Source organism: Pararge aegeria, chromosome 9 (genome assembly GCF_905163445.1).
Source record: "Pararge aegeria chromosome 9, ilParAegt1.1, whole genome shotgun sequence".
Taxonomy (NCBI): domain Eukaryota; kingdom Metazoa; phylum Arthropoda; class Insecta; order Lepidoptera; family Nymphalidae; genus Pararge; species Pararge aegeria.
Window position 1 is genome coordinate 13810357 of NC_053188.1, and position 12558 is coordinate 13822914.

Consider the following 12558-nt stretch of genomic DNA (forward strand, 5'->3'; position numbering starts at 1 on the left):
TTGAATTCGTTTGTACCTATAATTGTAAGGGGATGGTGATAACTTTGTTCGCCAACTTAAACCTAAAGCTACGAGGGTTTCAAACGTGCTCTTGTCTAAGAAGAGCCCACAACAAATTTAGCCGGGTAATTTTATTTTTGTTATTACCATCTCACAGTAAATTTATATTAAGCTATGAAGTTAGAGCAATTCACACCCAGACTTTTCTGTCGTTTAAGTAATCCTTAACATTATAATAGGATTTTTCTGTAAGCTTACGTTTTATATAAACTTTGAACTTATTGAGAGACATCGCTATAGTTTAAGATATTCAAACCATTTTTTTGTCCCCTCATCTTGCGAGGCGGCTAATTTTGCTTTGAGATGAACGCCGGCCAAGTACTTGAAAAGGTTTTCCGATTTTCCGATCATGTCCGTTTTCTAAGAATTTCTAAATTGAAATAAACCCTACTAATTTGTCGCAATTTTTTCCTTTGAAATTCAATGCCACTATTTCGATGTTATTATTGAATCAATAGTTAAATTTCGTGGACCGCTGACATGTAGGTTCTGATCTTCAGGAATGTTTAGCAGTAGTGCGGCTCTGTGGATATTAACCTGGCCACAGAATCCAAAAAGACAAATCAAGCCAAAAAAATATAAATACACCCATAGTAACATAAAAGTAAAAAAAAACATCGTAATACTACTTTGACGTGGTCAAACATCTGAATACGATAAATACACAAAACTATTCATAGTAAAGCTATTTTAGCCGAAATGTACCTACCTACTCCTAATAGAAAGCTGCTAAGAAATCAGCTTATTTTAGAAACTTTTAAATATATATTTCGTAGTTTAGTAATAATGAATTATCAAGTTATATCTTTACATTTGGATGATTTACGTTTATTTACTTTTAGCTATGTCTGTAGCTTGATTGCTAGAAACGGGCACAGGCATCGCGGGAGAAGTTCGTAATTTTACCGAATACCAGAAATTTTGCGGAGACTAACTTGCTGCAGACTAATGATCGTTTTAAATATCGTCCAAAAACGCAATGCCTAAGTAGGTAACGCCTAATCAAAGATCGATTTTTATTAGGCAATTCATAATAATCTAGCTTGTCTTTGATTCTGGCCATAAGGTATTTTGTGTTTGTATTAAATTATATTTTATTTTTCGCATAAAAAGGAATTATATTTTTTTCATCTATCAAGTGTTAGTGTATAAGTTCACTAAACATTACGCACCGCTACGTAGTATCATATTAATCTGTACGAACCGCGGAATCGTTGTCTTAACTTTAGATGGCGCCTAGCGTCATTGTTCATGATTTAAGAGATGGTGAAACGTTTTATTATATAAGCATCTTCCAAATCATTAGGCGTCTGATTTAAGCGTTTCCTAGGTTTAGTGAAAACGGGAATATCAAAATAAAAGAACAAATTCATAGAAATAGAACATTTATTTTAAAAATTGAAGTGTATACATTATGGCACTTAGTTCCAGCCATTGGAAAATACCTTAAATCATAAGTTTACCTACTTACATAAATATTGTTATTAGACAACTATAAATACTGCATACAAAACACGTATTATTCATTTAAACACACCTACAACACATCTTTGTGGATTTATCACGTAATGAGTACCGTGAAATCTTACATCTTTGCCCGCTTTTTGTTTTTCGATCTACATTTTAGCACCATTCACATTTGGCCTTATAGGTAATCTAAGATTCTTAGAAGTCAACTGAAGATATTTACATATTATCAGGTATCGATATTGTAAATACATGAAAGATTTCTGTAATGTTGACAAATTAAGCTACATTAAATTTGGCTTTCAGTCAAGTTTCGGTATTGTGCAATGTTGCCTGTCACAGGCAAAGTTGTGATAGTTTCATGGTAGATTCTTATTTTCATTGATGCATTTTTTTATTATATTTCTAATACATTGTCTACTAGGTCTCCTAGATTTTTCCAGAGATTCTGAATTCGCTGAATTTACTATAATAATACTTTTTTTTAACTTTCATTAAACGACTAATTTTCCGTCGCTTACAGCAGTACGCAATGTAAACAAGGCGTAAAAATACTAAATCTCTACGAAAAATGCTTTGAACAGAACTGAATGCGGACGTCTCGTGCCAAACATACGAAATCCCAACTCCATGGGCATATTAATACGAACTGATTTTAACCCAAATACAGTTAGGTAAAATTGTATTTAGGATACTCCATCAATACGTCCAACTGATTTGCAGGCGTTGCAACAATACTTTTTAAAAGGTGGTACAACGCAGTTCCTCTCGAGCTGTTCTCTTGTGAAGAACTCGCAGTATTGCGTGGCGTCCTGCGCTGGACATGCTGCTGGAGGGCAGCGGCGTAAACGGCAGCGTCTGCGGCGTTCACGAGGCTTTGTGCCGCAGAGGGCATCGTTTGGCGCTGGGCAGACTAGTGGCCGGTGTGACATTCCTCGACCGCAGGTTGTAGAGCACTATACCATAAAAATATGATCATTATCATCATTTCAAACAATTAACGTGCACTGCTGGCTATAGGTCTTTTGTAGGGAGTTCCACAATACACATGTGTCTGGTACCCAAGAAGTTGAACATTGCCATTCACGGGCGACAACATCTTGGACACCCTGGGGAGATTTGTATGGCGTATATATTTGGAAAGATTTTTCGGATATTTTTTCTTTTTTTGACACATTGTAAATCATCCTAGTACTTTATGAGTTTTTTATAACTAAAATACTCACGTAAGATTGGTTGAGGAAAATGTATTTGGGCATGTCATCAAGTGTATCGTGATGGCAATATGTGTGGATGGATATCTGTGGATGGATATCTGTGGATGGATATCTGTGGATGGATATCTGTGGATGGATATCTATGGATGGATGCTGTTGGATGGATATCTGTGGATGTGGTCCTAGCTAACAGGAGCACTCTCACTTATCAGGTCCGCAGAAACATTAAGAGTTACAAGGACTATATAGGTTCGTAGGACCAGGTGAGAGGGATTAAGAGCATCGAATCGCTGCTCAAATACGGATTGGCAGGTGATTGACGACTATTATTACCGTACGTTTGTGATAACTAACCAATGTAACTAGGATTGATGATTTACGTGCTCTTTGAAGCAAAGGAAATTATTTTTTTAAATCTTTGATTGAGGTAACGTTTAGAAATGGCTACGTTTTGAATCTGTACCATGCAACTTATTTGGGCCGGCGACGTAAATTTTGATACCTACAAATCGTATTATCATTATTAATCTTAACGTAGGCTGTTAGAAATGTCTTATAGAAATGTTCGTTCGTAAACCTTCTAGCTTTTGTTTAACATTACAGTTCTTTTGCATAAGGCTAGACTATAATGTAGGTACCTGAGTCCAAGGCATCTCTTGCCAGTAAACCGGACAGGGTATTCGGCTGCAGGGCTGCTTCTTAGTTGGTTTAGAGGGAGGGCAGAGTGACGGCGATACACTTTGCCTTATCATATCTCTTCTTGTTATTAAGCTGCAAAGAAAATAATTGTCATAAAAACTACATTATACAACAAATTTAAATGAGCTTACTTTGTAAGCACTTTTGAAACGTAAAGTCTGTCGGCTTGTTAAGTCACCTTGCAACCCACTTCTACTTTAACTAACTATATATAAATATATATATATATGTGGGATATTATAAAGAATTGGGGCGAAACACTCACATTTTATATTTCTAGATGCAAACAAAAACAAAACACAGCGTACATCTTTTATTATATTTGACAATCACCTCTGACATTACATCCTTCAACGGTTGACATCTCGAGTGACAATGCTACCAAAGTACAACGACAAAAAAATAGTTGTTGTTCGAATCTCAGCACGCACCTTCAAAGTTATGTGCGTTTCAAGCAATTGAAATAACATTTTTTATTATTTCCTGAGAATGAACCCGGGACCTCCTTTATAAGACAACAGAGCGAGGTCATCGACTTCGATGACCTCGCGCTGTGGTCCTTAACTACATAGTTTCCATGTTAGAATCCTAAACTACATAGTTTAGGATTAGTTTAGCACAAAGAACTCGGATGCATTGTGCATTGTCGGATGAAAAGGATTTTAGTTTTCCAAATCACTTAAATGGATATACCTAGTTTAAAACTGCGCAGAACCTAGTTCGTGCCGAATATTAAGTTCGGGAAGGGGATGGTGGACGGCACTCGCATTCATTTTCATCGTTTGTTTTATTCTATCCTAAAAGCATTAAAAATGGTTCTATGCTAAAAGAAAAAAAAATAGTTTTCAATTGGTAATAATTCGAATCAATATATATAGTTTAGTGCGACGCTGACGCTGCGGGCTTAAGTTGGAGGTCCCGGGTTCGAATACAAGCTGTGGCAATTTGGGAATTCTTAACTTCTGAATTTTCTCTTTTTTGGTCTGATGGAAGCCTTCGGCCGCGGCTAGACATCACGCTACCGCCAAAGAGTTGCCACTCATCGTTTTAGCGTTCCGACACGACGTCGCGTAGAAATTCGCCACTTTGTGGTGGCGGCCATTATTATGGATCGTTTTTCATCAAACAGAGCTAAGAACACTTCCCACTAACTCACCTGTCTAACAAAATCACAATCAAAATCAGTTCATATGTTCGGGAAAACGATGCCACAAACAGACAAACATACTCACACATCCACTTCAAACTTATAACCCCGTCATTTTAGCGTCAGCGGTGACAAAAAAATAATAAAAAAGTAGACAAAATTACAAAAAAATTTGGAAAATCCAAAAGTGCACGCCTCATAATCTAATTTTTTACATGTTAATAATTACATGGAAATTTAACGACAGTGAATTGAACGCTCATATTAACTAAGAAATTATGTCGTGTGTTACTTTAGATAATTAAAAAAAAATTATTCCGATACGATCACTTTTTCGACCAATTTTGATGCCACATACACCCGTCCATACACGGACGTCCAGAAAAGATTATGTTTAATGTTATTATTTACTATGTTAAACAAAAAAATTGTTATTGAAATGTATTTTATGTGCCTGACAAATTATTTGACTTGACATTAGTGTACTCAAATTAACCTGTAAGTGCAATATAAATAACAAAAAATCAATTTCAGCTTCGAGAAAACTGCTGTTTTTGAAATGTCGAGAGTAGAGCACAACCTCAACGCTTCGCTTATGAGGCGTGCAATATCGCTTTTATAATATAAGCATGGATTTCTAATATATAATTTGTCCATAGAATTACGAACATACATAACCCTCATTCAGGGATTATTGCATACAGTGCAATGTGTCCATAAAACGCGAACTCGCCCCGCATTTATCTCACCACGCACCCGCGTAATTGCGAGCTCAAAAACTTTCCCATTTTCTCCACTTTATGGTATTTAGCACATAACACATTAGAGGTGAAATAATTACTATCGTTATATTACTTCGGGAGCACTACCAAAAGTGGAGTGGTCTTTAATGCTTCAATATTAGTCGCGTACACGGTTTCTGTGTGTTTTTAATTCTGTGAATTTATGTGGTATGTACTATTACCGTTCCAATAAGAAACTGGCCTAGAAGGAACTCGGCCTTATAGAAACTACCGTCTTCATAAAATGCTAAAAAGATCAAATAAGATAATACGAGAACATTACTTTCTTCCTTTACAGCAGACGTCGACTTACAAACTGAGTCAGTAGACATGCGAGATCTTTGGCATGTTATTGGAAATCGCGTTCTGTATGTAAATTTATAAGTAGCGAAACCTATATGATACAATAAGATGGGGAGCACACTTGTAGATACAGTACAGTGGTATTCCGGGATTTTCTTAAAGATAATTTTTGATTAAGATGGATAGATTTTTAATTTTCCTGTAGCCAGGCGCCATTTTTTTTTTTTAAAGGTACTTATGTCCTTTTTTATACTCTTGGCAAAGTAGATGTAACAGAACAAGAGAATGCCTAAGTTCATGATGTCAATAATTCCTCTTTTTATTTAACCGGAAAAAAGGGGGAGATTCTCAATCCTGTTGCATTTTTACTGATGTTTGTTAGCGCATCTGATTTATAAACTGATATGCTTTTTTTAAAATAATTGCATACCTTCCCACTAAAAAGCGGCAGAAAAATTGACAATACCGACTTTGTTATAAAGCAAGAAATAAATATTTTCTCCATCATTTTAAAGTCGGCGTCGGAATTTTTTTTTAGTGATAGTTACAACGTGTAAACGACTACAAATCTATCTTTTCAATTCTTTCAACATAAGTTATTGAAGACGAATTTAATTATTGCGAACCCAATAATCAATGCAGAGAATTAAAAAAAATGCCAATGATATTATAGTGACCCAACCGTCCTAGGACCCTACGATCCAACGTGTCGTATAGTGTACATTATATGTACATTTGATACTCACAGATAATAAACTATAATTAAGAGTATGATGATCGGTTCAGTAGTTAATGCGGGAGGCAAAGAAATCTTAATAATTCAAATCGGGCAAGCCGTTTCTGAGTTTTCAATGAATTAATTCATTTTTATTATAAAGTTTCCGTTTTGAGTAAAGATAACTATTGAATGAATGAATACACGTTCATGAGCCTAATTTTCTCCCCCGCTGGGCAAAAGCCTTCCCTCTCATAGCAGAGAGGATAAAATATGTAGAGCGTGAACAAACTAGGTGCTCTAATGCGTGCTCTAGTTTTTGCCCATGACTTCGTCTACGTGGATTTGTTTTCTCGGGATAAACAGTAGCCAACTAACTCGGTCTAGCGGTGATTGCCTAGTTATTAGGGCTTCCTCCTCCCTTTTGTGGGACGGAGTTCGATCCCCGGTACGCACCTCTAACTATTCGTGAGTTATGTGCGTTTTTAATTTATGCAATTAAATATCACTTGCTTAAACGCTAAAAGAAACCGTCGTGAGGAAACCTCAATTTTCGTTATCGCATTGAAACCTTAACTGACCACGTAATGCATTTATGACGTAAATTTTGACCTATCTACAAACTAGAATAATTATAAATGTTTACATAGATTGTTTTGGATAGAAATACTAGAAGCGTAATTTTGCGGATTTCACAATGAACATTAGGTCATAGATCGTGTAATTGAGTGAGTTACGTTCGGAATTTTAACGAAAATCCCGTATGAAATGCATTTTAAATTCGATCTTTTCAAGGCGTTAGTGTGTTTTCTTCCTAAACACAGAGTGAGGCTTTGATTCGTTTATCCATCTACATAGAATTTACATTCTAAAGTCTATGTACCATCCGCATTCATAAAACGTCTGACTGAAAGCTCCCAGAGTCAACGTGTTTGCACTGAGTCTATGTAATAAGATCGTTTCTATTTATTTTTTAATCCTAGGAGGGGTTATGTTATCGAAACATGAAATCTTATTATGCTAAATCTGATAACGATGAGAAAAGTTTTTGGAAATAGCTCTGACGTAGAACGATGTATTGAAAAGAAAATAAGGTACGCGCTCGAGGCAAACACGGCATTACGTCTTTAGGTGGCCCCGACATGTTCTAGATTCTAAACTAAGTTAATTGTCTCTATATCCGCCGTTATACCCCTTAACACGTCTAAAACTATAACAGAGCAACTTATGCTCGTTATCACTAAACCTAGGAATAGCCCTAAGAGGATGCCTAGTGTCTTCATTTAATTTCATTTCGGTGATTCCTAGAGGTAAACAAACGTTTCACGAACCATTTTAAATTTTTTGAATTTCTTATGTTATATACGTATAAAGACTAACGACTTTAGTCGTATATAACATAAGACTTAAAATATTAATTGCTTTATTCTTTTAATAACCTTTTATCGAAACGAAAAATGAAAAATATGATAATACAATAAGTAAGAAAAAGCAGACTGTTGACTATTTTATTTTAACATAATTGAGATGATACAACTTTGAGTTTATAAATAAATAAGTTATGCTGTAATTTGGTTACAGGGAAAAGTTTGTTTCGATAGAATGATAAAATCAATGTCAATACTGTAGTATAAAAAGCAAAAAAAAAAAACAATGTTGTTCAAACAATCTAATTACAGTTAGCCATTGACTGCAATCTCACATGGTGGTAAGCATGGTGGTAAGCATGATGATGCAGTCTAACTCGGTACCGTGCTTACCTGTTAGGAAGTATGGTCGATTATACCCATATCTCTAATGAGTTTCTACGCGGTAACTAGCCACGGCCGAAGCCTCCGACCAGACCAGAATAGGGAAAATTCAGAAAATAAAAATTCCCCAATTGCCTACCAGGAATCGAACCCGGCACTACTAACCACCACCACCACCACTGCGCAGGATGTCGTCAAAAGCACACGATTATTAAATTCCTTAACGACAAGGCTGCTTAGAAGCAGGCCACTCCGCTCTCATCTCTCACAAAACAGAAAAATTCTAAAGTTGGTTAAACTATAAAATGATGCTGGAAAGAGCAATCTCCTGAGTTTACAAACAGACTGACTTGACGTTTCAAGAAGTGCATAGAAACTAGGCCTACTGGAAATAATTTAGAATTTAGAATTTTGCTTCTACAAGCGTTTAACGCTAGGCTGCATTATCACTTATCACAAGCGCTAGTCTATATTTACATTAAAAACAATGCAGTTAGCTTTTATGGGAAAAAATCAAGTTCAAAAGCGAGTACTAAATTATTAGTACTTCATTATACGTGTAAAATGTGACACGTGCAACACAAAAGCTTATATTACAATAAAAGCGGCGCATAAAGCAAAGTATGATAAAATACGGCTCAAATACCTCACGTTAGCTGGAACACAGAATAGCTGTCTCTCCTGAATCCCCCCATCCCCGCAGGTGGCACTGCATCCCTCCCACTCACCCGTCGCCCAGGTGAAGTTGCAACTGCGAAACAAAACGCATCTTTATTTGTTTCTATTTTTAGGTTTTCGAACCTGGTAATGGGAAAACGGGACGCTTTATAGTATCGCTTTGTGCATTCGTCTATCGGTCCATGTACCTACTTGCTTGCAAAAAAGTCAGAGCGTGTCTTTCAAAGGCTCTTTTTCAAACATTTTCCAATAAAGAGGCTACTAGATTCGGTGCATTTTTTTAAAGTATCTTTGTTTTAAAGCTTTATAATGGTAAGGCAGATTTGAAGGTTCCGTATGCGAACTGTGCAACCGAAATATATTGCTAAGTCCGTCCATCCGACTACGGGCTGTATCTAATGAAGAATTTTTTTTTTTTTTTGCTAAAAGTTAGCCCTTGACTGCAATCTCACCTGGTGATACGTGACAATGCGGTCTAGGAAGGTGGCAGGCTAACCTGTTAGGGAGTATGGTGGTCATACCCCTAATCGGTTTCTAAGTGACATTGCACCGGACCATTATCTCGCTTAGCGGTACGTCTTTGGCGGCAGAGTGGTAACTAGTCACGGCCAAACCGTCCTACCAGACCAGACCAGAGAAAATTCAGAAATAATAAATTGCCCCTGCAGGAAATCGAACCCGGAACCTCCTACTTTAAATCACAGCGCTCACCGTTGCGCCAGGGAGGTCAACGTTCTGTTGTAAGAAATAATAAAAATAAATAAAATAGCAAATAAAGAGGGTGATACCATAAACGTTTAATTGCTGTTATTGCACTCTCATCTTAATGTTAATACTATAGTGTTTTGTATTGCACATTGGTACGGAACCTTTCACGTCCAACTTGTACTTAGCCTGTTATTAGAGTACCCAATAACTTAAAACACAACTATCTTATTAAGTATCGTGTTACCTCATGTTATGTGAATAAGTATTTTGAAATGGAGACATGGTTTTAAAAGCATCGTTTTTTTACTTTCCTGGACCGGTAGCGAGAGCTTTGGTCTCGTAAATGGTTCCAGGTTCGATCTCCGTCGGAGCAATTTGGGAATTTATAATTACTGAATTGATTCTGGTCTGGTCTGGTGGCAGGCTTCGGCCGTCACTAGAAGCTAAGCTACCGCGTGGAAACCGATAAGGATTTCGGGGTATTAATTTAATACCCTGAGAGCCCTGAGAGCCTCTCTTGAGATACTCTGAAAAGTTTTCCTTTGTACAATTCATGAATCATATGTTCACAATTACAATTTATGGTACATAATATATACTTATAATAAAACTGTAACTGGAAGATTTCTGTACATTAAATATATTTTGTAAATTTTGAACGGGAATGCTTTAATGGATACTGAGTCCAAAACAGATATAGTTAATTTTTGCCTGTCTGTCTGTCTGTCTATCCGGGCATCACGTGAAAACTAGGGAACGGATTTAAATAAACAAGGCAAAGTCGCGAGCAACTGCTAGTATTATAATAAATGTAAGAACGCTTCTTATGTGCTCACGAGAGGTCTATTTGAATTTGTTGTGAACCAACCTGTCACCTGTAACAAATAGTCGGGAAGCTGAAGTGGCAATAGGTGTGGCGAATAGGTCGGAAGAGTTTGCAATGTGGCGGATCAGAATACAGGTGTCCCCACTCAACCTGTACCCAGTGGCGTGCATAGAGGGTATGCACAGGGAATGCAGATGATATAAAATAAAGAAAAGCTTAAAGGTAGGTTTTTTATAACTCTTACAAAGCCTACCCTTAAGTTTTTTATAACTCATACTGGAGATTTTTTTCATTTTTTATCATCTAACCGGTCAGGGCATACCCTGTGCGTACCCTGTATGCACGCCACTGCCTCTACCTGCGGCCGCAGTGGCGTGCATAGGGTTTTTGATTACGGTATGCATAAAGCAGGTAGATGGAAATTTTCCCCTCCCATATGACTTATATATAATAATTTGGGTATGCAGTGCTTTTGAGCATGTATGAAGTGCACGCCACTGCCTGCGGGTGTCGTGCGAGGTGACTAAGGAAATATAACGGACAGCGAAGAGCAGCGCCCTCCGTTCTACTACCATCTACTGCGACTACCAACTGTCACGTTAGGAGAGGACTTTAGTCTAGCGGTGGACTTTTATAGGGCTGCTCGAATGGCGATCCCGCATAAAGTAAACGTATCCGCTGGTCACAGGATGCGTGTGGAAATCTCTGCATGAACTTTGTCCAGAAGTACTTCGTTGATACATTGATGATAAGCAAACCTGTGCGTATTGCAGCGCTCGTATCGCGACGGGCCGCAATGCTGGTCTCGTGGGCAGCGCGGTCGCACCACTCTAAGCCCACCACCGCAAGACGCCGAACATGGACCACGCTCACTTGACCACCTAAAACAATTTAAAATTACAAGTTCTAAATTCACCAATATTAATTACCTGTTTTATTTATTTTTATTTATTTATTTATACACATTATTCGTACACCACAAATACTAAAAAAAAAAAACAATGGACACAACAAAAATAAACTTAAAAAGTAGGATACAAAGGGCGGGACTTAAAGGGTAGATACCGATTGGTTGGGTGTATTATTATATACATACTTACGAACAATCACACACTAATACTTATCAAGATTACACACATAAAATACTATTAATAATAAATATAATCATTACTCTAGACAGTTTCACTCTAGACAGGGAGATTTTTATCGTCGATCATTATCAGCTCTTTTAATCCCAACCGACCCTTTAAAGTTTTGACAACCCTTTTAAGTTTTGGCGACGGACGTTTGAGTTGGAGATCCCGGGTTGGATTCCCGGCAGGGAGATTTGGGCGTTTCTGGTCTGGTCAGCTGTAAGTGACATTTTTTTTGGTCCTCGTCTAGTTCTCAAACAATAGTTTTTATCGGTACATAACGAATGTAAACTCTTTAAAAAAAAATAATGATCAAATAAACGAAAACTGACTGGCAAATTTATCTACTATCATACGATCTCGAGAATGAAATTTATATTCCTGTACATAATCAAAATTTCTCAGTAAACAGAATTTGACGAGGGGAAGACACTAATCCCCTTGAATTTGTGACTGAACAGAAATAAATTTGCCTTATCACATGATATGAGATTTTTCGGTATAATTCAGGAAAACGTTACGAGAAAGTTGTACTGGTTTTATTATATCTAATAGAGACTACACAACGAAACCCCCAATTTTGTAGCATATTATAAAGTTTTATCTGATTAAATTCTAGTATAGATAAGACTAATATAGTCTGCAATAGCACCTATCTAGGCCATTTTTATCCCAGAAAAATAAACGTTTACAGTGGGATCTGTATTTAAAATAAGTACTTACTGTAACCATCTAAACATTATAAAAAACGAAATTTATTTAAATGTCATTATATATTATTTTTATAACAAATCACCGGATAAAATCTTGAAGATTTATCTAAATAAGTTTTAAATTTTATAAATCGTAAGCTTACGTAAAAAATACTATTATAATAATGTAAAGAATTTCATTAACGATAAAAAAGCTTACGAAAGGCCTGTGTGTTAATTAATCTGACTGTATGAACCGACTGTAAGATACTCGTAGTTAGACCTTACAAGCCAGCTAAGTTTGTAGTGGGCTTCTTCTACCACCGGGGCGCTTTTGGAAATTAATTTCACGTTAACGAATATACCTTTAGCTATCTAAT

General features: G+C 36.6%; 1 protein-coding gene across 1 annotated transcript in view; it reads right to left on the minus strand.

Moving 5' to 3' along the window:
• Positions 1-1428: 1428 nt before the first annotated feature.
• LOC120626264 (A disintegrin and metalloproteinase with thrombospondin motifs 3-like) overlaps positions 1429-12558 on the minus strand; it is a 70335-nt gene continuing 59205 nt past the window's right edge. Inside the window, exons 14-17 of the mRNA XM_039893700.1 lie at positions 11112-11234; positions 8788-8892; positions 3383-3515; positions 1429-2483 (exon numbers count right to left, since the gene is read on the minus strand). Of these exons, the coding sequence (XP_039749634.1) occupies positions 2214-2483; positions 3383-3515; positions 8788-8892; positions 11112-11234 (631 nt within the window). The 3' untranslated portion in view covers positions 1429-2213. The remainder of the gene's footprint in view (positions 2484-3382; positions 3516-8787; positions 8893-11111; positions 11235-12558) is intronic.